The 25,877-nt window shown below is 48.0% G+C and overlaps 1 protein-coding gene across 1 annotated transcript in view; it reads left to right on the top strand.

The window, feature by feature from the left end:
- The first annotated feature begins 1,190 nt into the window (after positions 1-1,190).
- NCKIPSD (NCK interacting protein with SH3 domain) overlaps positions 1,191-25,877 on the top strand; it is a 34,747-nt gene continuing 10,060 nt past the window's right edge. Inside the window, exons 1-8 of the mRNA XM_026857427.1 lie at positions 1,191-1,408; positions 4,163-4,275; positions 4,941-5,142; positions 9,561-9,648; positions 11,810-12,438; positions 20,119-20,289; positions 21,458-21,544; positions 22,994-23,132. Of these exons, the coding sequence (XP_026713228.1) occupies positions 1,379-1,408; positions 4,163-4,275; positions 4,941-5,142; positions 9,561-9,648; positions 11,810-12,438; positions 20,119-20,289; positions 21,458-21,544; positions 22,994-23,132 (1,459 nt within the window). The 5' untranslated portion in view covers positions 1,191-1,378. The remainder of the gene's footprint in view (positions 1,409-4,162; positions 4,276-4,940; positions 5,143-9,560; positions 9,649-11,809; positions 12,439-20,118; positions 20,290-21,457; positions 21,545-22,993; positions 23,133-25,877) is intronic.

Raw genomic sequence — 25,877 nt, 5'->3', positions numbered from 1 at the left:
GGATGGTTCTTAAGCCTGGCCTTGGCCCTGGGAGAGGCATCCTCCCCTCCCTGCCTTGGGCTGGGGGGGTGTGCAGAGCACCCTAGGGCAGTGCTGAGGTGTGACTCTGCCCCTTGTCAGGTGGGGAGCCCCCTCCAGCAGATGGGGGAAATTGGCAGTGGGCTCTAGGGAAACCCTTTGTTTGTTCATGTTATTAGCAAGCAGAGAGGAAGTAATGATTTATTGATGCTTCTGTGATTCTCCTACACTGGGCTGTGAAGGAAGAAATTCTGTTTCCTGGCTGATGTTCTTGTCTCTAATTGAGCTGTAACTTGTTCCTGCAGGGCAACTCGCCTGCAGGGTGCTGATGGTGGCCCTGGTTCTCTGATATGGCTCCCCATCAGCCAGTCTAGCTCGTGATCGTCAAGGGTCACTGCTCTGCTCTTCCCCTGCCTCTTGGTGTAGCCAGGCTGGTGGTGACAGGCTGTTTATAGAGCCCAGTGTTTCTCTGCTGCAGCGTTTTATTTGATTAAACCAGAAATACCTGTCAGATGAGGTGGTGGCCACTCCTTTCTGGGGTGAGAGGCCATGTGAATGTGGATTGATACCTCAGCAAAATACCCCTTTATTTTCACGGTATGTTGGGCAGAAGGGAGTGTCCTACTGATGCCTCTTGGCCACAGGCCACCCCACGCCCCCCGTAAGCCTGGGCACGCGTGGCCAGTACTTTCACCACCATCATTGCCCTATCCCTGCTGCTTTCTCTGTGTTTTGGGAGTCACTGGCATGGCCATGCCAGTGGTGAGCTGGTAACTGGTGAAGGAGATAGTTAACAGCTAGCGTGCTGCAGTGGTTGCCCGGGGCTCTGCAACCCCCACCCATGCGGTTACCAGCGCAGCTTCAGTAAATCCAGCTGAATTCCTGGGTTTTACTTAGTACGTCTCCTATGACAGCATGCTGTACAGCGATGCCCTTCTCATGCGCTTCCCTGCTTCCATGTGAGCCTTAGATTAGCCTGCTATGAGCAGGGTTTCATCCTGGTATCCTGGAGCGTGGGAAGGTCAGGGGCAGGATCATTGAGCAGGGTCCTGCAGGGGCAAGAGCAGACTTTCGAGCACCCATCTCTCCTGCCTGAGCTCAAAGGCTCAGCTCTATTACCTTGGTGCCAGTTTGTGACCCCTCTCTTTTGCAGACTGTGAAGCTGTGTGTGGCCAGGATTGCCTGTGAGTGTGTGAGAAGGTGCAGGCATGTGCTGCCTGGCTGTACCACTCGAGATCTCTGCCTGCCCGGTCCCAGCTGCAAGCAACCTTGGGAATGGGTGCTGGATGCAGACGGGAATCCCCTGCCAGCACTGCAGAGTGACTGGTCTCCCTAAGCTGCATGGGTACAACAGTGAGGCATGTGCATTATCCTGAATTGCTGTGAGCAGGTAATCCCTTGAGTCCTAGGGGGAAGGAGATTTTAGGCAAGACATTGGCAAACCTGACTTTCACCCCCACGCAAACCATGCTTCTTTTAGCCGCAACGTGCTTTTATGTCCATCCTCTTCAAACAAAGGAATGCCATTTTGGTTAACCCAAGAAGCATGCTAATTCCTTCTGGTCACAGGATTTATCCAGGATACTGATCTCTGGTTTTTAAGTTTATGACTATGGTGCAGGGAATCCTCAATGCTGGGTGTCCTACAAATCCTGAATGTGAGGTGACCCCTGTGCTGAAGATCCTGCCCCCTGACCAGCTCAGTTGAGCAAGGAAAAAGGAGGTGACTTACAAGCAGCATCAACAATGTCATAAAGTGCAAGTGGCAAGTTAATGCTGCTTTTTTTTATTCCAGCCCTTGTGACGGGGCCATGTTAAATAGAGTGTTGGGGAGCCGAAACAAAGGAAAGAGCACAGCAGCTAAAAGCTGGTTGTCACAGCACTGCTGCATTAGTGTGAAAATGTTGTGTTTTATCAGAAAACAAGTGCCTTCTTCGTAACAAATGGCATCACCCAGCATGTAGCAGCTTCAGCCTGTATTCCTGTGCGCTGTGGATGTCAGTATGCCCTCTGGAAGAGGGCAGAGAGGCTGAGCCGTTCAGCAGGATTCAGCAGTCTGTGCTGTGATCTTCCCTGGAAGATCAGACTGAGAAAGGGTTGAAACACATGCAGTGAAAGCCTGGCAGGCTGGGGAGGGTGAGAGAAGGCAGTGTGAAGAGGTGCATCTCATGGAGGGGATGGTTTTGGAGGGGGTGGATGGTGCTGAATGCGGAGAGACTACAAGCAGGGGACCAGGGAGTGTGCTAGGGCGGGTGTTTGGAGGCTGTAGCAGGAGCTGTATTGAATTGTGGGGTGGAAGCTCACATGGGATCAGCATGAGGGATGGCAGGCAGGCTATGTAGAGAGCAGGGGTCTCCAGTGTTCAGAGCAGCACTGGCATTCCCCCATGGACAGCAGGGCTGGAGACTTCTGCGCTGCTCCCATTTTCCAGAGAAAGCATGCAACTTGACATAATTTTCTCAGAAAACGAAATGCGTTCTCTGAAATAACTTGTCTTTCCTTCCAGTGCTTCTTTAGATCTGTTCAAATGTGCTTTGCTCCATTTCTGTAGTTAGATCTGTAGTTAAGAGGTAATGTAATGCTCTATAGGCCATATGGGCCTGCTTGGAAGCTTCATCCCAAGACTGGATTCTGATCTGACACTTTAACAAATTTGGTAGATGTATTTTAACATACCTGGTTTTATTTTTAAGGTTTTCCCCAGCTGCTTTTTTCCCCATCTCTCTCTCTCTTGGGAAAACAAACCAACAACAACAAAAAAAGCTCCTAAATTTTTCTTTTTCAAAGCTGAGTATTGCAGAGGGGGCCTCTCATCCCCACCTTGTTTGGAGGCTGTTTCTTTTCCTCGCAGTCTGTGGTAGCTGTTAATTCGCATTTGGTTTAGTAATTAATCAGAATATAAATAAAACATAGCATGTTATCAAAAAAATTGCATGCCCGTGCTATGGAGGCAGGCACTTTCGGCCTCAATGGGGAGGGCTTTGCCTTCTGCTGCTCTACAGCCCCCTAAGGCCAATTAAGGTGCATCCTTGATGAGATTCCAGCCGGTCCTTGACTGGATAAATAAATGGTTGCTCTGATGCAGGGCAGGGGCAAAGCAAGCAAAGATGAAGGGGGTTTTAATGTTCAAACAGCTGCAATGAGCACTGGAATCTGAGCACCCCCTCCGCTCCTGCTCCTCCCCTGCGTGCGTGGGCTAAGGCTGCTGTGGTGGTACCGGGGTGATGGTGCAGGCACCGGCGGCTGCTTATTGGAGACTGTGGATCTGCCAGATCCAGTGCAAAGACTTGGGGTAGCATGTCCTTTGCCTTCAGCCTTAGTACTGTAAAGGTCTCATCTTCTGAAGGTATGTCAACTGTTGATAAACAAAGCCTTGAATAATGTCCCAAGTGTGGAAACAGGCTTTACCTTCCCATGCCCCTTGGCTACAGCTCTACCAGCCTCCTGTGTAAGCCCAGGGAATGACATCTTTGGTATTTCTTGTTTCAAGGCTGGTGTTTATTTCAGCTGCAGTAACTAGTGCTAAACTGGCTGGCAGGAGAAATAAATGTTGCTATGACAGTTTGGGTGGAGATTTGGAAAAGACACTTGAAGTTGCAAAACAAGTATAAAAACCATCAAGAAAAAAGCAAAAATGCAAATCCAAAGCCAACAGACTCTGAAGGCCACCAGATTTCGACTCTGTCTTTAACATTCACAGCTGTGTATTTGCTCCATAGCAGGGCAGCAAGAGCAGAAATAATTGAGCTTGGGATAAGCTGAGCTCTGCTGTGGGATCTTGAAAGCTCCCTGCAGGAGGCTGAATATTCAGCGCTGTTGCATGCTCCTGAAGCTCTGTCTCTGGTCTTCTTGTAGGAATCATGGGACTTCAGTGCTTAAACAGTGACTTTCTTTTTCAACCATAAATCTCAAGTAGGGAGACTTGGTTTGAAGCACAGCTTCAAATATATTTCCTCTGAAGGAAGGAGGGAAAAATGAGAAGGTGCTGAGATGGGGTTCTGGCTCTGGGAGCTGTTTGGCCGTTTGACTGGTGTGGTGCCTGCTCTGGGGTTTCCCATACTGTGGTGTCTCCTTCTCTGAGCTCTGGTGCAAAAGAGGCACAGCTGCAGCGGTGCAATAATGTGTGGAATATTGTGTTTCTCAGGTGCTGGAGCAAGATGTGGTTCTCCAGTCTATTGACCGTGCCATTGAGGCTGTGCACAATGCGGCCATGAAGAATGGGGGAAAGTACAACCTGGAGCAGAGAGATGTTCTCCAGTAAGTACAATGGTCTGGGAGAGCTGGCAGATGGAGGGTGATCGGTGTATGATACTTGTGTCTTTTTCTATTCTTGGGGGTCAACCACATCCAGCAAAGTAGTGCTTTGGTCTTGCCCCTCTATCCCTGTGCACGTAAAGAAAAAAAACTCAGCTGCATTGTAGGCTTGGAGGAGAAATCCAAAGCCTTTCCAGATGCATTTTCTCCTCTCTGCCAGCCAGGAATTGTAGAAGTTGTTGGCATGTGGCACAGGGCCCTTTATATGTTCTCAAATAATTGCTTGGGAGGAGGATCTTTGTTTTTCTGTGATACTTCACACTCTGTGCTGAGGCACACTGGTTTAATCTCAGTTGAACAGCGATTCTAAAGTGCAGGCAATTTCTGAAGCTTGCAATGCAATATGGGACTCTCCCCCGAGGAAGAGGCATTTTTCTCCAGCGAACTGATGAATAAATCATGGGTTTTTGCAAAACCTCTTCCTTCCTCCCCCAGAAGTGCTTCCTTAGTTGTTAATGAAACTGGAGTTGGTGTTCAGAGTATTGTAACCCATTCTGGTATATATAGCCCAAATGCAATAAATCATTAAAAAATATCATTTAAATGTTGCAGCACAGTCACTCCCTTCCTTTAGCTTTGCTGTTCCTGATGTCATCATTCTGTTTCAGAAAACTGATCCATCACCGGAAGGAGACAGTGTCCCGCAAAGGTCACTCTCCCACCCCTCAGGGGATGGTTATGACACAGTCCTCCAGTGATCACCATCTGGATGTGGCACGGCAGCCCAATGGGGTGTGCCGGACAGGATACGAGCGACATCACAGTCTTCCGAACACTGAGTTCGAGGAGGAGGATGAAGGTCTCTATCAGGTAAGGGTGGCTGGACGCTTTCTAGCTTCTTCCTTTGGTGGCATGACATCACTTGTCATGTTTAATAAAGTGCCTTTGCAGCTGAAGTCACAAATCAAGTGTTTGTGCTGCTTACCTGGGATTACGGCAATGTAAATTGATGCTGTCTCTGTGTAAGAAGTCTGAAACAGTCCCTCTGCCATTTACACTTGTGATGCTTTTTGGGATCCTTGAGGGTCCGTGGTTTTATGGTGACATGTGAGATCCACTCTATTTTGTGTGACTGTTGCCTGACAACTTTCTAAAAGAGTTGCAAGCTCCCCGGAGAATACTTTGAAAACCAGTTCTGATGTGAGCAGCAGAACTCCCTCCGAGTACTCGGCACTGCTTTGTTTCCCCCTTGTTAAATCTGCTCAACAAGATCTTTGGTCCTTAAGCATTTTGTCTGCAGTGTCTGCCTAGTTTTTCTGCTCAAAATATTAAAAAACCCCAAAGATCCCGCTTTGAATGTTGCTTGTCATGGTGAATTAAAGGTAAATTGCAGGAAATATGAATTAGAGCAGATTTTTTTTTTTTTAATCTCAGCAGCACGCAGTTCCAAGGTTACTGTGCGGTGCCAGCTAGACTTCAGAGTAGCCGCCCAGGACGGATGCGCAGTTGTTGGGAATGAATGATGTGGCCAATTACACTGTATAGGTATAGCTGGATGTTAGGGCTAAAGGCGCCAAGCAAGGATGAGCACAGAGATTTTTTTTCTCCTACAGATGAACATGTGCACTGTAGTTTCTCTTCATGTATCTGCGATAAGTGTTCGGAGGCGGTGTTTATAACGTACTGATACACTGTCACTCCTAGCAGATGAGGTTTGTTTTACACTTGAAGAACTGTGAGTCTGCAGAAATGAAAGGTAGCTCTGGCTCATGCAGAACACAGCAATCCCTACAAACCCCATTTTTCTCCTTAGGTTTAATTTTCTTTTCTGGGCAGCCAAACCAGCTCCGGTCTCAAGCCTGTGTGTTATGGGCTAAGTGAATGGAGCACCTTACAGCCCATTCTCCATGCCAGTTCCCTGTCTTTATCTGGTCTGTGGTTTGGTCGCTTGCCAAAAAGGAGCAAGACAGATTCCTTGTCTGACAAAGAACTGTTTCTGTCTGGGTGGCAGTGAGGATGCTGTCGAAGGGCTTCCAGCTTAGTTCTGTGCTGAAAGGGCTCCTTGAGATTCTAACAGCTCAGTTGAGGGATTTCCTGTGTGCTTTGAAAATACAGCAGCATTGCTTTCTTCCACTGGTTATGCAGCTGCCAAAGAGGAGACCTACTGAAATCAAAATTTCTCACTAACTGCAGAGAAGCAGAGGTCTTGGGATGTGCTTTTCACTGCTTGGTATTTTTCAGGTGCATTCAATGTTTGAATTTGAAAACTTAAACAAAATTTGAGGTGCAAATTTCCTGTCAGTGGCTCTGTTCCTAGGGCTGACTGGATGAAGTATTTGGTGATGGCACCTGTGATGAGCCTCTCTTCAGCTCCTCCCTAGTTCACATAAGGTGGGAAGCTGGGGCAGTTACCAGCTGCTAAGGGAGGCGGCTGGGCTCTCGGGGTATTTTAGTCATAGTCTGCTGTATTTGTGCCTGCTCAGTGGGTTTGTGATGCTCATTTCCAGAAGCTTTTGCTGCAGACCAGTGTGTCTGGCTTGGCAGAGCTTGCCTAGAGGAGGTGGTGGGCAGGGTTGTTGGTTTGGGGTGGGTTGGTTGGTTGGTTTTGTTTTGTTTACAGGTTTCTAATATAATAGCATTATTCCCAGGAGCTGAAGGAGTGGTGGTGGTCTCTGCCTGCCCAGCTGGAAAGGGGATGATAGTGTTGTGGTTGAGTCAGGTCTGGTCTCAAGCAGCACAGGGAGCCGAGTCTCTGCTAGCAGTCCCTGCAAAATGGAAAAGGAGATAAAGCACATATGTAAAATCTGTGGATTTGGGGAGGTTCAGAGCCCCCTTGTAGAGGCCTGGGGAAAGGGAGGCTTTCAACATGTGTGTAGGTGCCTCTCTCTGGACCACTGGTAAGGTCCCTCCTCTTCTCCCCTCTGGACAGGAGGGATCTTAGCTGCAGGGACTCCTCCATGGTCACCTTCCCCATGGCAGCTGGACAGAGGATGTTTTCTCCCCTTTCCCCACCTTCCATCAGGGGGTTTTGGTGTTGTATATCCTCCTCTTGGCCCCACATGGTGGCTGGGATGTGGGGCAGAGTGAGGAGATGGCCAGTTACCCCTTGTGACTCCTGACCATGGGGCAGCTCACAGCTTGGGCAGGCATCAGCACAGAGAAATTCATGTGATGCTTCACGTTCTCATCGCAGCCGCGTGGACTGTGGTGCATGGCTGTCTAATGAGGCTGGCAGGGCTCTGAGCTAACATTAGCTGTACATCTATTAATTTAAGCACTAGTCTGTAATAGCTGTGTTAAATTTGCATGGTAAATTTGGAAGGGCTAATGAAGCCGTGGAAATACTCCAGAATGACCCAACCCTAGCTATCTCCAAATAACGTCATGTGCCTGCTCTAAGCTCTGAGCCTGCCTGTGTGCTAAATCCTGCTGCTTTGGTAATCGTGGCCTTGCCAAGCAGCTCCGACTCGTGCTGTTAGCTCCGTTGCTTTGCAGAGAGGGCTCTGCTCTCAGCACAGCTGAGCTTTCCAGATTTGGGACCAGCCTTTCAACCTCGCGATGTAGAGCACCCTCCTGATCTGTTTGGCCTCTCTCAGCTGTGCAGTCTCTTTTTGGACTGACACAGATCATTTTTGAAGCTGTATGCAAGTATCATATAGCGTTTTACCCAAAGAACAATGTGGGATGGATTGACAAGAGCAGAAGAGCTCAGGCTGGGAATCTGCAGCAATATCTCATACTAATCCACTAGCTGAGGCGCTTGTAAAGAGGAGACTTATGTGGCATAGTAAAAGGTTGATGGTATTAGGTGTTGGGTGGGATAAAGGAACTGAGAGATCCCTTTTTAAAATTCTTTGTAAGTTGTGCAAACTGCTGTGTCTTTGCTTGTCTGGTAGGGTCTAGACATGGGCTGTGAGCACTGTACTGTTAGCTTTTGGCATTGAGTCTTGAATATTTGAGATGGGTCCTGAAGTCATCTTATTTACAGGAATGTCTTTGCTCCCGTTTCAGAGGAGGTTTCTGCCCTTTCTAGATCCAGTGAAAAAAAAGTACATTTTTCATTCTCCTTGTTCTGAGCTATTTAAGGTAGAGCCCTCTCAGGAGCCTGTCTCAGTTTTTCATTGTGGGGACTGGCAGTGCTCTGTGCCCTGTGTTATAGGGCTGCTCAGCACTGATAGGTCACAGAAAAACTTGTCTTCCAGGGCTAAACAAACGTGGAAGATTGGTACTGTGTGATGGCCTGAATGTCACTATAGATTTCAGCTGGCTTCAACCTGGGCTACCCGAGACAATTCAGGCTGTCACCTCTTTTCCCATCCTGCGTTGGCCTGTGCAGTGTTGTTGCAGGCAGCGATTGCAGTATCCCATTAAAACAGAGGCATGTTTCAGGTAAACAGAATCGCAGAAGTCCTGAGACCCTGAACTGAGTCTCTGGCCCTGAGCTGTTGGGATGTGAGGATTAGAGTATTGATGCAATGTGCGCCCACCTAGCTTGGCTGCTGTGTTCAGTGGTGTCCTAGTGATCAGAGGTTAGCCCTAAGGTTACACCTTACTGGAGTAATTCTGGGTGGGAGCGATGTTGATGATTGTGGTGTTTGACAGCAAAAGATGAGTGTAGAAATGTAGGTTTGGGCCTCATATGCTGCTGGCTTGGTATTCCTAGCAGAGGAGACTTAGAGGAGAAACCCCAGATGCAGAGAGTTAATGCAACTCCCTGGCAAAAGCTCTTCCCAGCTGATCTTGCTATAGGTAGTGTAGGATTGTACAGAGGGTCTAGCCCTATTTTCTCCCTGCATGGGCAGAAATAGCTCTGAAAGCATGGAAAAGGCATTTACATGTCTCCAGTCCTTGGCTTTGTCTTTCTGCAAGGGTATTTGTAGCTGATGTAATGGATCTCTCCAGAAGAGTGTCTAAATACGCACTCTGTTTGCAGCCTCTGTGGAGCTATTGAGAGTAATGTGGAGTCACGGTGAGTGTGTGGGATTGCATTTAGAATAAAGGAGGAGTAAATGCTTGACAGGTCTACACGATGTGTGTGCTGTGTGCTGCTGAACACAGCAATTAAACAAGGGCTGCTTTGCCTGTCACAGGGAGGGGATGAAGCCGGCTTGAGTCCTGCTTTGTTCTTCTAGGAAGCCGCCTATTAATATCTGTCCTCCTGAGAAAACTTCCCGGAATGATGAGAGAGATGTAAGGACAAATTTACACACGCACACGAGAAAGGTTTCATAACAGAAAATGTCTTTATTGTCAACCTCCTTTGATTGCTCTGAAATTTTTCCTTATAGATCCCACCACAGCCCCGGCGTGCTGCTCCTATCACCCCCCCACCTCCAGAGAAACGCAAGAACGCACAGATTGCTGCCTCTGTTAAAAGTAAGGACAAACCACTTTCCAGATCTTGGGCATGAAATGGACACTGGGCAATATAACTGTCATGGGGCCCAAATGATTTTGCTTTGTGCTTAGAAGTGCATCTTTATATATTCCCTAGATTTCTATAGGTTTTTTATATGAATATGTATATATCCTATATTCCTATAGGTTTCAATGTTAATGATGGTGAGCTGGTGACCAGTGCACCTTCAAGACCTTTCTGATCTCAGAGAGTCTGGGAAGCCTGATGCTGTGGATGGGTGCCAGGTACAGCATCCTCCTGGTCTGCCGGTGCCGGTGGCCCTGGGAAACATGGTGCTCTCTGAGGAGCAAACTGCCTGCTCGTGTGGCTGGTCTGGCCAGTGCACAGCCTCAGTGACTTAAGATACTTGTGGGTGTCCTTCTCCCACAGACACTATGGTCTTCTCCCAGCAAGGCAGGGGGAGTTTTCCTGGCAGTGCAGAGTGTGGTAGTTCACCATGGGGAGCTCACTGGTAGCACTTTCAAGACAGGCTCAAGTCTTGCTTTTGGCTCCCAGTATGTCTGGCACTTTTTTGTATGGTGCTCAGATGGGATTTCAATAAAATTGGTGGCTGGTGCCTATAAGGAGCAGTAATAATACTAGGGGCACAGCTGCCTATGTGCTGCCTGCAGGCAGGGGAGCTACTAGTCAGGAGCACTTCAGAGCAGGACCATGGGGCTGGGGCAGGACCTTCTCCATCTTTGGCACATTTGGGCTGGCAGAGGCTGTGGTCATCCTGACAAGCTGCTGTCAGCTTGCCCAAGAGCTCTCCTGTGCTGTGACAGTCACACCATTAGTGACACACAGCCCATCTTAAGCCCACTTGTGTCTCCTTGTGAGGAGCAGGGCAGAGCTGTTGACTTGCAGAGGTGAAACTTGGGTCTGGCACCAGCTTACTTCATGGTACTGAGCCATTTTTCACTGTGGTAGTGGGAGTTCACAATGGTTAGTTCCTTCAGCTCATTATCTTTATTTAATGAAGCATGGTGAGAGCTATGATTTGTGAGTGCTCCTCTCTGAGGAGGAGGAGGAAGAAAAAAGAGGGGTGCTGAACCCCTGTGTGTTTTTCTGCCTAGTTTGTGCTTGCCTTAGGGTGGAGTGGTGGATGGAGTAGTGGAGAACTCCCAGGACCAATGGGGCAGGAAGGGCTGGAGTTCCCTGCAGAGGTGCAGCAAAGACGTTTCACATGTCTCTCCCACTGGTCCTTCCTTTGCTGTGAGGGAAACTGCCTTCCCCGAGAGCTGGGCTCCCCATGGGATGTGCTGCTTCTCTTCCAGCACTGACATCAGCTGCTCTTGTGAAGCTGTAGATGAAGGTAGCCCAGTATTTGCCTGAGTACTGTCTTCATAGTCAGGGAAGGACTCAGATACATTTCTGCCCCCTAGAAACTAATGGATAAGGTTTACCAAAACTATATATTAGATCAGTTTAAAGGAAAGAAAAATCTTATTGTCTCTTTGCCTGTAGTGGATTTTTTTCTTGGAAGATGGGACAGCTGCTACTGCTAGAACTAGTCAAAACTAGAGGTAGGGGGAGAAATACAGCAGAGCAGGTAATGTGGAGGCTTGTGAAAGCGGTGGATGCTAGCAGGGCTGCAGGACTCATGATGAAATGTTGGAGAGTGTTGAAAGGGAGAGACTAGAGGTGTTGTCAGCCAAATGTTTCCTTCACTGTGAGTGCTAACCATGGTGTGCAGTTGGTGAGGTGCATGCAATAGGGAGGTGCCGGCTGGCATGTGAAGCCTTTGGTGTCTTGCAATTCTCAGGCACCATCATTCAAAAGTGAGGGCTTAGATCCTGAACGAAGGAAAAGGCCCTTGCTAAGCCAGGGGGAAAAGACTTTTCTGTCCCTTGGTCCTGTCCCTCCCTCCCTTCCTTCCCCTGCGTAAAACACTAAGCCCTTTGAAGGGTATTCATCTCAATAGAGTGGTTTTCCCCTTTCTAAAGAGGTGATTGTGTGGGAATGCTCCAGAGAGAACTGGTACAATTTTGCTTTGAGATAAGTGAGGCAGGAAGAGGAGTTAAACTGCTGTGGTGGCATGCACAATGAGCCTTTTAATGGACTGTGCTGTAGCAATTTGGTTTTTTTCTTTTTTCCTTTGATGCTGTTGCTAAGGCATTTTTAATTGTTCCCTTTCAGATGCTGTTGAAATTATCCCTGGGTCAGCTTCTAGTGCCTCCTCTATAAGCACAACATCCCTGGATACCTTGTACACTGCTTCTTCTGTGTCAGAGACCGCTCACCCGACAGCCACCTCCAGTCCTGCCAACACCCCACCCCCTGTCCCGAGCCGGAGCGTCCACACCACAATAACACGCAATTTGGACGCCGGATCAGTGGCCCACTCCCGCTATGGGACTTCCCCAAAGGATGGGGCCAGCAAATCTCCCCAGACCAAGAGGGCTGCCCCGGCACCACCAGCTGAAGGGGGGTCCCAGAGGTCCCACACTGTGGATGGAGAGAAGACTTCTCAGGTGAAGAAAGCTGCTCCGGCCCCCCCTGCAAGCCTCGATGCCTTCAACTCCCTCTGCCTGGAGGATAAGAAGGCAGCTGAGGTGGAGCCAGTGCCCCCAGAACCCAGTGGTCTGGTGGCGTCTGTGCCCAAGACAATAGGTGCTGAGCTGATTGAGCTGGTGCGCAGGAACACCCACCTCAGCTACGAGCTGTCCCGCGTGGCCATCGGCGTGGTCATCGGCCACATCCAGACCTCTGTTCCAGCAACTAGCAGCATCATGGAGCAGATTCTCATCTCTGTGGTGGAGAGTAAGGTAACGTGCGTGGGGCAGGGTCAGGGGCTGCTGCAAACCACTTCCTAGCATCGGGCAGGTGTTATGACGCAGTGAGCTCTCCTAACGTTTGGAATGAGAAGTGCAGTGAGATCCCAAAGGAAAGAGGAGGGGTGCTCGATATGGGGGTAAATGTCTAGCTAGGGGAACCAGGGGATTAAACCAAGTCCGAGTGCTGGTAGTAGGGTAGTGAAAAACTGGTGAGTTTATTCCCCAAATGAGCTGCAGATATATGACATACCCCCAGCAACAAACTCAAGGTTGAGACATGAAACCAGCTGAGAGGGCCCTTCATGTTGGGAAGCACTGGTATGCTGTGGTAGAGGGGTGGGTGTCTCAGATGAAGCTGCAGTTTGAGGAGAGGGTGATGAGACGGGCAACAGTGAATTGAACCACATCAGCACATCAGGTGGGAGATGACAGCCTTCCAGATTCCAGGGACAGCGCTGGTGACAGAGCAGCGGTGCGAATGGACGCAGCAGGACTTGAGGCATGCTGAAACAGCTCTGCTAAGTTGTTGACCACTGGTTGTGAAAGCTCGCAGAGAACCATTGTGGCAGCATAAAATCAGAGACAGAAATGAATAGTGACTTTTTAAAGAGGTATTTTCTGTTATGAACATGACAAATAGAAGCTGAGGAGAATGGAGCCTTCTCAGTAAGTGCTTCTGTATAGAAACCATTTATAAAATAATCCACTGTATAAACTTGTTTTCTTATTTGGTGCCACAAATTCTGTATGTAGATTCTGCATGCCTTTGCATACTGTAAATCTGCATGGATTCTTGTCTCTTGATGATGGAGCACTCAAAACTTCTATATGTCTGGCCTGGTCTTTCATCAAAGTGATGAAAACTAGTTTTCTGTAGATGGGAACCTCTCTATTCTATAACATAGGCCCCAGCCCTACTTTTTTTAAAGACCATGTAAAAGTAGTTTTTCAGCCACTGGAGGAAAAGCATTATCTTGATCTTGTTCTAAATAAACCTTATGCCAAAATGACTGTATATTCCTCCTTCCTCTGCTGCAGGCATGCAAGGAGGGAACTAAATTTCAGCTCCTGCTTGCTAAATACAACCCTGAGGAGTATGCTTCATATAAACATCTAAGATTGGAGTTCCATTGCTAATGGCAAGATTATAATGAACTGTTCAGAGGCATTTGAATATGGAAAACTAATGTCATGCAAATTTTAGATCAAATCATAATCTGGTTAACTGTCTGCACTGAATAGAAGGTCCTATAAGCAATCATTAAGTCTGTGGCCATAACCCAGCAGTTAATTGCTTCCTTCTTCAATAACAATACCGTGTCAATGTGCGATCTAGATTCAGCAAAAAAATTTAGCTGTTTCAAGCAAATGTTCTGGCTCTGACTTGCACGCTAAGAAGTTCAGTTTTCTTTTATTTGGACCTTGGACAAGATTTGAATATCATTTTTGTCTTTAATACCTGTTCTTTGAATACAATAAGCTTAATTCCACCGAAGTCATTTAGGGCCAGGTTTCTGCAGAGGGGATTTGAAAACCTCAACTTCATGGCTGTCGCTGTAGACCAGCCTGAAAAAGATGGGAAGAAATTCTGATGCTGGTGCAGGGATAAGTATGGATCGACTTGTAATTGATATGGTATATGTCATCTAGGACATCCGCAGGACTTAAAAATGCCCAGTACTCTATGGAGACAGAGCAGGAAGGTCCTGTCGCATTTCATCATACCTGTCGTGAGTGGTGCCACTTTCAGAAGCGGAGCCTGAGTGGGCTTGCACAGTGCTCAGGTGTAAAAGTTGTGGTGTGTGTTTTTCCTGAACGTCCCACGCAGAAGGTACAGCTCTGTTGATACGTCTGCTGGTCCCAGCTGAAGTTGTTCACCTAGTGTAGAAGACCAGCTCTAACAGTTGAAAGAGCGGTCACATGTAGTTGTGGGGTGGCTATACTGCTGTGGTTTCACTAACATAGTTTAACAGTACAAATTATAATTGTTGGCTTTGTGGTGTTCATTATAGCAAATCATTTCACAATTTCAGGGGTTTCTGTGTAGAATTGTTGCTGACTTGTCAGTTCCAAGTCAAGGGCTTTTTTTCTTTAATTTGTAACTTCTGAAATCCCTCTACACCCCAATCCATGCAAATACATGATCGATTCCTCTTTTGTGTATTTTTCACGGTTTTTCTTCCACCTCTTAAAACAGAGCAAGGGGTCAGCTTTGATGTAAAGCTTTGGTCTGCTCATGGTAGATATCATACCTGCTTCAACCTTTTGTATCACATTCTTTAATTAGTTACATCATTTCTATTCCTATTCCAGTCTTAATTTGAAGCCAGATCAGTGGTTTACTAAATCAATTCCAGAATCTATTACCTTGCTTCTATTCCCAGTGCTTTCTGAAGGTTGAATTGTAGTGGCACTTTGTTCTTATTTACTTTGCTGCTCTTCCAGCATGGAGCCAGCTCAGGCATTCATTTTCAAGAGAACAAAAGAAGCTTCTGCTGGGACAGTATCATGCTCCTGCCTTTAGAGAGGTAATATGAGGCTACACTCTGGAAACAACAAAGACAAGGAGGGTGCTGAGGTGCTCACACCTTAGGAAAGATGCTCCAGAGGTACTATACTACTTGGGGAAGCCTGACCTGCAGGCACAAATGTTGGCTTCCCCGTTTCAGTCTTTGGCCTGGCCTCGGAAATGGCCCCTCTTCCTGTCCTTGAGGCGGTTCCTGCTGCATGGCCTGGTGACTGGGCAAGATGTGCAAAGGGAAATGAAACCTCTTTTCAAAGACACTGCTGCAGTGACTGTCTAAACTGGAGATGGCTTTCATGGGAACTCATTTGAAATTTGGATGTAACTAAAGATAATATAGATGCTGCCTGGTTTTCAAGCATCTAGAGAATCACTCGGATTAGTGTGTATTGGTGATACGTGATTGCCTTCTGCTCTGCTGAATTATCTCCTGTCTGAGAGGAGGGGGTGGTACAGTAGACATCTTGTCTAGGGAGGTTGATTTGAGGATTTATTAAACTGAGTGTGAGGCAAGCAAAATTGCCTAATACACAAGCTAGCTACACCTTGAGAGGGAGTGCTTAGAAATCACTTATCTGCTTTTTATTGCTGTGTTGCACTTGTGACTCAGACCCATTTTGGGTTGCCTTAGATTTAAGCTTGAAAACAGCTGACAGAGGTGCATAATTCAGTTCAGTCTTGCAGATCAGCCCCCACTGCTGGGTGGGGCCAGATGGTTCTTGGATGTGTTGGAGATGGAGGAACAAGTTAAGAAGGTGGTGTGGGAGGTGACATATTTCTGAAGGGGGTTTCACTTGTGCCGGGCTTTGACCTGCTCCCAGCTGCCCATCACCAGTGTCTAGTGGCTGCCTGTTGTCCCCAACAAACCTTGACAGACCTCATGGCTAATATGGCCAAGCTCCCTCTCCTTCCCCTGAATCCACATGGGCTGCCTCTTGTGTGCAGTTCCTGTTCATTCACTGAGTCGGCTTTGCTTAAAGGACAGTTGCTTTTGACAAGACACAAATGCTACTCTGAGACTCAGCTTTTCCCTGCGGGAGCTTTGTCTCTCTGCTCGCCTGGGACAATGGGAAGGTTGGCAGGGTGAGTGATTTCAAGGATGAGCCCTTTAACTGGGCTGTTAGGGTGCCTATGCAGGGCTCCTCCTTAGCGTAATACTGTAACAAAATTGAGTCTGGAGGGTGGGAGGAATGCATTAGTGCTTAGGCAAGTCCTTTACTCACTAATTGCTACAGGAGCCTTTATGAAGGTCTGTGCCAGAGTCTTCACATGCAGCCGACTCAGTTCAGCTGTAGATGGGCCACAGTCATCCAGAGAGCACTGCTGCTGAGCACGTCCACTGCAAATGTGCATTGGGCTGCAGGTGGCCAGGGCACCTGAAAAGCGAAGGATGCGGAGACTTGACCGAAGCATAGCTAACGCGGTGGATGAAAGCAGAGTTCTTCTCTCTCCCCGTGACTCTCCACACATGTGTGCGCAGTGGGCATTGCCTCCCTGCAGAGGGCTGTCCCATGGTGTCCGGCCGGGAACAGACCTGCTGCTGCCGACAGAGTGTGTGAAAGGCCCGAGCTTGGCTCAGCTCATGTCAGGCATCTCTCTTGCACCGTGTTTCAGCTGGTTTAGTGACTGCTGAGAAGCCTGGCAGTCCGTGTGTGTTGAGAGCAGTGTTAGCAGCCTGGTTTTTATAGATGGTGCTGTAGTGGAAACGGTTTGCTGTCCAGAGGAGGCGGGAATTCCCAGACCAGACCCCTGAAAATTGTGTGAGAAGCTTCTGTATGGTTGACCCAAGGTAAAACTGGACTCATCTGGAGGAAAACTGCTGGTAGGTGTGTATACCCATGACACTGGTGATCTGCCACGCTTGCTGACATGGTGGGGAGGGACATGGGAGGGGGCAAGGGAAAAATAGGAGGAAGAGCTTGGCAGGAGAGCATCTAGGTTTTCACGACAGGTATGACCACCTCTGAACAGTGTAGGTCCAATGAGGTTCCAAAAATGATTTTGGGCTGTTCAAGAGGAACAGAATCTCTGCAGCAGTTTGTTCTGATGGGATGGGAAGAGGGAACTATTTGAAACAGCAAGATAATGCAAAGCAGCATTGTTAGAAATACTGAAACCACCTCCTGCTTATGAGCTCTCCGGCAGATTCCTGAAAACAACCATATGACAAAGCTGCAGGTTGAAGTAGCTGCCAAGATTAATAAGCAGAGACCTTGCCCTGGTGGTGGGAGGGCTGAGAATGGTGCTGAGAGTGCACTGAGACAATGCGTGGTGTAGTTATACCAGTCGGATTGAAGTGCTCGTTAATGGATTGATCTCATCCAAGTCCATTAGGAGCCATAAGGGCTGCAGATGAAGGGTTGGAGGAAGCAGATTAGTGATAAGAGGCTGAAGAGAGTGATCATTAAAACGAGTACTCATTAAAATGCTTATCCAAAAAGGCGTCCCAGCAGTGGACTGAGGTTGGATCCGCCCTGCACTGCTCTGGTGAGGAGGATGTGAGTCGGTACATAAACAGAGAACCCTCTCCCAAGCAGCTGGGCCATACGAGGACAGGCAGGTAACGCTGCAGTGCTGTAGGTCATCCTAAAAAGAGGAGGAGATGGCAAGACCAAGCGAATCTCTTAACGTATTTGCTTCTATGATAAATCACCATTCAGGGGGAGATTCTCTTGTGTTTGTGCTCAGCTCCTGAAAGCTGCTCTCCTCTCTCACAGCTGGTTACTTGGTTTTCTGCTAGCCATCCACAGCTTCCCAAAATTTTAAGAGCATAGAGAGGCTTGTGTTAAACTAGCATGCTCCTTCCTTCATTACCTGCCTGACAAAAATTATGTAATGAGCAGCGACAAGAATACTACTTTTCATTATATAATTAAAGTACTGAAGTCTTAATTAATTCGTACCCCCAAATACCCCAAAGCAAGTTACTAACAATTCTGTCTCTAATGAAGTGGACAAGATGTTACTGTTAAACCTGGAGTGGTTTTCCTAGAAAGATATGAAGGTTTGAAGATGTGCAGGAAGGTGCTACTCCTACACTTGGCAGTCTCGTGTGACACCAACTGCTGGTGTTGTGGGTGTGTGACTGTGTGTGCAATGCACTGACACAAAATGTGGGCTCGTGTCTCCATACAAAATCGTTCTGCTCTGCTTGTAACGTGAAGGTCTTTAAAGGCTTGCTGCCCTCGGCCTCACAGCCAGCCTGTTGGAAGGAGCTGTGCCAGGACAGGCCTAAGTCTTCTCCAGGTTTCCAGAAGACACTGTGCAGTAGCAGGGTGTCCTGACTGGTAGTGGTAAAGGCCTTTTCACCCCAAATGATCGTGACTTGTCACTGCACGCTGCAAGACAGCTTCATCCAAAAATTAAGGACTTGGTCTCAGTGCGTGGGTTTTCCCTGTTGTTTGAATTTCTCAGCTCTGTTCTGTTCCACCTTGCTGATCTCCTGCTGCTTGCTGTCACTGATGCCAAACGCTTATGTATATAATTTAAGTTCTTCTGTAAATTAGTCCTTACACTTTTAATGGTGCCAGCTGGGCTCATCACCTATAACCAACCTGGTTCCACACGCTGGTCCCCCCTTCTTGCCCTGCTTTCAGGAAACCAGGTGGTTCATATGATATACCTGGGTCCTAGAGGGTTATCCTAAATTGCACACCACAGCAGCTGTTGGGGCTGGTTAACTGCTGCTGACTACTCTCTCTTGAAGGAGAGGAAAAGTGTGGGAAAGGCAACTGAAGACTAAGACCTTCATGGCAAGGGTTATGTATGAGGTGGAAGTGGTGGGGATGCAGATGACAGCAGTTTGAGAGGAGTATGTACAGTAAGATTTGCTGAGTTAGTCTGAATTGTAGCTACAAGCTTCAGAGCTGCTGTGAATGGTGGTTGAGCTCTCATGTTTGGAAGAAAGCAGAACTGGAGCAGCCCAAGATTAATTGATTCCTGTCCTTGCTGCAGAAGATGACAGACCTAGTGCTGAGCAGTTAGCGTGTAGAGTACCATGCAAGCGTTTGTCCCGAGTTAGGGATTAAAGGAAGATATGTCCCTTTCAGGTTGGAGGGAGGAGGCAGTGAAGGGAACTTCTTCTTGGAGGCAGTTCTGCAGTGTGGTGGTTTTGTGTCCTGGGACACATCTGTTTTACTGGGGGTGAGCCTGGAGCTGTGCTCAGCCACTGTCTGGCAGTGGTCCTGGCCCATGCCAGGCTGGTTTGGCTTTCCTCATTCTCAGAATGATTTTTCAGAGTCTACAGTGTCTCCTCTAAAGGGCTTCTGAACACCTGTCCAATGCCTGCATCCAGACGGAAAGCAGTGTTTAACTTCTGTGGGGAGGTAATAGAGTCCCTTTAGATTCACTAGGGTTGGGTTGCCCCATGCTCTTGGAGTGCTGGACTGCTTTTGTGATAGATGTGGCATCTTCGGTTGTCTGTGGGAAGGGTGAATGAGGGTTTAGCTGACACTGAGCGTAGGATTCTAGCCAAGAATTTTGGGCTTTAAGTATGTTGAAATGTGCAGAGGGGCTGTGGTCATCTGAGCTGGCTTCTTGCCTTAAGTTCCTCTCTTACAGGACATTGGCATTCCCCTTACCGCAGCGTTCCCCCTTCCCTGGGCAGGCAGACCGCTGGTGGTGTTCTGGAAACACCCTCTGGTTTGCTGCGAAGGGGAGAAGTTTGTGGTGTGCATGTGTTCTAGGAGGTTACAATTACGTGTTCTAGGAAAGACTTGGGTACAAATTTCCACAACCTCGGGAATGTTAGTTGGCATGATCAGCCTTTGGTTTACTAAAAGCAGTAAGAAAGGGCTGTAGTTTTGTTTGAGTGAGGTTACTTGTGTCCTTCAACATTCTCAGAAGACAGGTAATGCTCCAGCAGGATGGTGGCAGCTTGGATTTAAAGACTTTAAGACCATGCACCAGTTCTAGCACCTATTCAGATTCACTCACTGCATTAGCTGTGCAAGGAAAGGAGGGGGGTAGAGGCCCCAAAAGTATGAGCACTGAAAAAACATGTGTCTTAAACTTGCTGTCTTTTTGCTGCCAGCTCTTGACTGAATGAGGTCAGCTGCCAGTCCCAAGACAAAGATTAGAGGAAACAGGCACCCAGACAACAGCTAGCTGTCAGGACCCCACTAACCAGTGGTTTTGCTATTGTGCAGAATCTGAGTGCGGGGCTGCCCTCAGGACAGATCTGCCACGATGAGCAACGGCTGGAGGTGATCTTTGCAGATCTGGCCAGGCACAAGGACGATGCTCAGCAGCGCAGCTGGGCACTCTATGAGGATGAGAATGTAATCTGCTGCTACCTGGAGGAGCTGCTTCGCATCCTGGTGAGTAAATTTCTCTTTATAGGCAAAGCAGACAGTCCCAGTGAAGTTCCTTTTTTCTGACCTCCTTTGCCCTTGTGTTGCCATCAGATCTGCTGTGTTGGAGGGCATCGGTTTCTTGTGCATCCCTTACTGCCAGTGTGAAGTCCTGCCCTCCTGCCCAGGGCCTGCAGTCTCTTGAACTGCCTTCCACTCCACCTTACAGAGCTGTTCTGAGAGTTACAGAACTGTTCTTCATGGTAGCTGTGGTATTTACTTATCACAGGAGAATATAAACCCTCGCCTCCAAAACTAAACTGTCATCCTGCAGGAAACCTAGAAGTTTGCTGTGAGTGTTTCGTACTCCTAGGCCCATATGAAATGTCTGATTTCAAATGTCCTCTGTGACTGGGAAGTACCTGTGGGGTGAGGATCATTAAATACAAAGAAAATTCTAGTTGTCTTGGAAATGAGCTTCCAAGCTATTTTTGTGAGCAAATATAAAGTATCTCATCACATCAGTGTGTACAGAAGTACATCCCTGTAGTGAGCAGCAGTAGGAAATACTGTCCCAGTGCTGTCACTAGCATGTATATACCCCATCTGTGTAGAGGAAGCGTGATGATACAGGAGCTGCTGCTCAGTGCAGTGACGTGGTCTGTGTTATGGGTGCCAGTGTGGGATTTGCTCTTTTGTATTCCTCTCCAGTTGACATAAGCAGAACAGATACTTTTTTGTGTAATAAATGCCAGTATCTTTGTCACTCAACATACGGCATGTGCCGCCTCACTGTGGGCCTGCAGGGCAAGGCAGAGGGGGAGATTTTGTGCAACCATTTCCTCATCATTTAGGGGTGGGGGTTGTACAGTACATCTCAGGATGGGAACAGTGCTGGAGCTGCCCTTTGTAATTGCATGATGCTCTCAAAGTGCTGCTGGGGTCATGGGTTTTTTAGATGTTTTCAGCGCAAGACATGCTGCATGGCAGAGATGTTTCTCAGGAATTCACTTTGCTGAATCTGCAGGGTGGCGGTTCTTGAGCTGCCTTTGCACTCTTCCTTCAGTTTCTTTGTGAGATGGTTGGGCTGGGGCTACTGAGATCTGAACACAGCTGGCCTCCCTTGAGGTCCCTGCAGCAGGCACCTTGCTGCTTTGATGTGCAACTGGGCTGACCTGTTCATTTCTGCTTCCAGACAGATGCAGACCCAGAAGTTTGCAAGAAAATGTGCAAGAAGAATGAGTTTGAATCTGTCCTGTCCCTTGTGGCGTATTATCAGATGGTAAGGTGACAGAATGCAACAAATCTCTCTTTTTGACATTTCCCTGAAGATGCAAAAGAGCAGGATTGATGAATATATGTGAGATGTTCCTCCTGGATAGGGCAGTTCTGCAAACTAGATGGAGTTGCAGCACGTCCCTTTTGCATGCTGGCTAATGCTAGTGCTATGTATGCAAGTTGTGTAGAAGAGCAGAGGATGCTGTAGACTTCGAAGCAGTAGCTAGTGGTGTGAAGGGTAAAGCTTACTCCTTTTATTAGCTCCACTGAGGGACAGAATCAGCATTGCTAATATCTAGAGAAAGGATTTCCAAGGATACCTTGGGAAAGCTGACAGGCTGTGACCACTCCTTTTTTAATTGATGCACTCCTGTGTATCAAAGTAAATAGCTTTGTTTAGGAAAGTAGATTGTGAGTAGAAGCCTTGTGTGTGAGGAAGGAAATCAACATTCAGAGGAAGAAATGTAAGTTTTGCCTTAACTGCCTATGCAGTGTTGTTTCACACTGCTCCTTCCTGGAATCTGCTGTTGTAGGAGTCTGAGGGGGTTGGAAACTTGTCCCTGTCTTGTCCCTAAGTCCCCAGCTACAGCACATCAAGCCTTGTGGCATTTAGCTTTCATCTGGCACTTCTGTGTCTAAACCCAGAGTTTAGCATCGGGGGGCTGTAGCATATTTGGGAGCAGTGGGAAGGCAGGCTGGGCATAATGCAGCCTGCTGGCTTTCACTGCCTGCTCTTCTTTGACGAAGATTTCAAGGAAGCCTGACCAGGTGGAGAGCAGTTGGCTCTCCTGCTCTGGCTGCTGTCATGCCTAGTGCCAGGCATTGGCGCACTTATATTCTCTGAACCCTGGCGCTGCTGGCTGAAGCTGGAGTATGAAGGTTCCCCCAGCACTAGAGCTCCTGTGGGGAGCTGCAGGTTGTGTCATCTTTGCTGAAATCCCTGCATGTCCCAAAAGCCTCTGCTCCCAGCACAAACCCAACAGCTTCACAGGGGAGGAGCTGCTCCCATCCTGGTCATTAACCATCACATGCTGAAGAGGGTTTGCAAATACAGTGTTGTCCAAAGACCTCCTCCAGAGCAACATTCACAAAAAGTTCACTGTGCTCAGAGAAGCCTGGCTACCCAGAAAATTAAATCTGTATTTGCTAGGGATGGGTATAGGTAGTTGATTTGTATTATATGTAGTGAATGAAGTGGGGCATTTCAGATCTGAGCTCTGGCTGCCACATGCCCTCAGACCACACGTGCCAACAACAAGTAGGCAGCCCGGTGCTGAACATTACTGTAAAATGACTCCTACGCTGTTGTTAAAAGCTCATAGAGCTGCTGGGTTCACTGTCACCCTGGGAGGGTCTGTAGCTTCCCAACAGCAGGAATGTCTAGCCAGTTGTCTCTGCCTTAGAGTGAGCTCTCATCTGAGACATCGTTTCATCTACTAAATTGTTTTTGCAGGAGCACAGGGTGCCGTTACGGCTGCTGCTGTTGAAGTGCTTTGGAGCCATGTGCAACTTGGACGCTGCAGTCATCTCAACACTTGTAAACTCTGTGCTGCCGATGGAGCTGGCTCGGGACATGCAGACTCACACGCAGGGTGAGTCAGTGCTGCTGCACCCAGGTCTCCAGGAACGTGTCTTTCCATTAGATGATTTATGGCAGCACTGGTAGCCCCTCATTGCCTGACTGTTCTGTGTGCCCAGTGCTCTGGGGAGAATGGTGTCTGGTTTTGAAGTTGCTCAGGTTATTACAGCTGTAAGTGGAGAGTGCAGGGGAGGGGATGTTTCAGTCCAGTGGTGCAAGCTTTTGAACATGCCATTAATGATCTGCATTGCTTCTTGTAGATGTCTTAAAGCACATTTGGAGCTCCAGTTTTGTTTCATGATGCTGACAAGAGACACCTGCAGTTCTCAAGGAAGATCTCTGCAGCTTCTTATAGGCAGTTTTTCTCTGCACCCTACCCCAGAGCTTTGCAGTGTTTCTTGCTGATGATTGAGATATGTGCTGGTTAAAGCTCTCTCCACCACTGTACCAAGGGAAATGGTAGTGCTGTTAACAAAGTTGCAGTCTTTGTCCTTTGCAGGATAGTGCCACAGCCCTGATTTCCCCAGCATTTTGCTTTTGATACCCAGACTTCACCCTCATGTTCCTTCTAGATCATGCTTCTGCTTCCTTTGTTAGGATGAGCTGTCCCTACTGTTAACAGGAATGTCCTTCCTGTCCTTTGAGCTCCATGTGCTCAAATGCTCGGTGGTGGTGGAGTGGTCAGATTTTGCTAGCATTGTCCCTCAGATCTCCTGCTTAGCCCAGTGTCCTTTATCTCCCAGCAGCCAGGATCAGATGCCGAGGAAGGTAAATGTGTATTAATACTCCCCTGACATTCCCTTCCAGGTCCCCACACATGCCTGGCCCTGGGCAGTCACAGCTTTACTCCCCATTTTGGAGTCAGCCTGTAGGTCACCAGTGCTGGCAGTGGCATATACTACTTTTTCCCTTAAAGGGATATTGAAAATCCATTGTTTTCTACTAATCATGACCCACACTTACAGTAGCTGTTGAGTGACCATGTGGATCAAATCAGAAGAGCCCCAGCCTTGCTGCCCTGATTGCAGTGTCTAGCCTGTTGGTTTGCTGCAGGCATCATGGAGCTGTGGAGAACTATAATTTTGTGACGAGATTGTGTAGGGATTGACAAATCTGTGCAGAACAGGGACAGTCACATCCTTTTGATGTGAGCCAAGTAAATGTCCAAGCTGACCATCTTGGATGTGCATAATAGAAGTCCCCGTTCCCAGCATCCCATCACAGACTGTGCCAACCCGACTGTGTGATGGACAGGGATGACAGGGCTAATCTGGAAAGGGGTATGAGCGGTGAAAATAAAGCCTGTTGCAGAAGGCTTTGTGCTCGTCTTTGCTTAGATGCTTTGAAGTGCAGGCATTTCAAAGGTGAATAGTGCCTGAAAAATATTGTTTCAGCTCGGGGCGGGGCAAAGCACTGGTGGTGTCGTATAGGACCAAGATGATTATGCCTGCATTAGCTGTGCTTTCTCTTTGCACTACTGCTGCTTATCAAGTCTATGTAGTGAGCTTACCACACTGTTGGTGTTTTATCTGGTTATGCATGAGAAACTTCCCTGGGATGAGATTTTACTGCTCAAGAAGCAAATCATACTTGGTTATGGGACTATGACTGTGCTTCTGTGGCAACATTACTCCTGATTTTGTGCTGCCAAAAATAAACTTTATCATGCATCCATCATTAATTCATAAAGATTGTCTCCAGTTGATGAGCGTTTTCTGTACCATGCCCAAACAGGCTTCAGTTTCCTGCTCTGTTCCTCAAACTGCCTTTGTGCAGGGTGGGCTGGTTGCCCTTCTTATCCCTTGCCTGGTCACAGTGTTGCTGTCCAGGGCGTTTTGCCAGGGGCTGTGTCATCCCAGATAGCACAGCTAACTCAGGCTCTTGACATGATGGAGCATTCAGCTCTGACCTGCATGACTCTGCTGATCTCCACATGGCACTTCTCGTTGAAGCAGGCATATCTCCTAGCATTAGCTCTGCTTTGGGGACCTAAAAGCATTGCAGCAGAAGTGACTGAAAAGTGGCTCTGCTGTGTCCTCCAAACTGCCAACCTGCAGCTCTGCGGCATCTCTTCTTTCCCTAGCTTTGTCTCAAAGTGAGGGGTTTTGGGTTTTTTTTACCCTCCTTGCTGTAATATATAAGCAGTACAGTCAAAGTGTGATAAGCTGCTCTTCCTTTGCTGACAGACCACTTTTGGTTACAGGAGCCTCCCAAATTGGTGCCCTGATCCTGTGCTGCCTTCCTCGTGCTAAGCGTGTGGCAGATGTTTGCACAGATGTCATCCGTGTGGCATCTAGTCCTCTTGGTCTTCCCAGCAGAGCTGCATAGAAGTAAACATCCTTGGCCCAAACATGTCTGTTCTTCAGAGGTGTTTTAGGGCATTAGTAGTTCCCTCCTAACATTCTGGTGCTTACTGCTCCCTGTTCTGCCAGCAAATGGCAAGTGGTAACTTGCATGAAAACATGACCTTGAATCCTAGAACAACTTGAGTTCATTTTGGTACTAAAAACCGGGGAATAGCAGTTTATCTGTGACATACCATGGAATAGCTAATCCCATCTGTGGATGACAGGGGCCAGAGCAACTGCTGCCAGTACTAAGCAACTGGGGAGCTTTGAACTGGCTGCAGCAGCTCTGTGGGATCCCTCCTGGCTTGTTACTGAAGAGCAGCCGAGGCAGAAGCCCTGTGCGTGGATGCTGGGTGCCTTTGATGAGAAGGCGCGTTACCCTGGGGCTGATGCAGACATGTTGGCTGCTG

The sequence above is a fragment of the Athene cunicularia genome, assembly GCF_003259725.1.
Source record: "Athene cunicularia isolate RWA chromosome 12 unlocalized genomic scaffold, athCun1 chr12_part1, whole genome shotgun sequence".
Lineage (NCBI taxonomy): Eukaryota > Metazoa > Chordata > Aves > Strigiformes > Strigidae > Athene > Athene cunicularia.
Note: the sequence above shows the minus strand (reverse complement) of the source record. Positions and strands in the feature narration are given on the sequence as shown.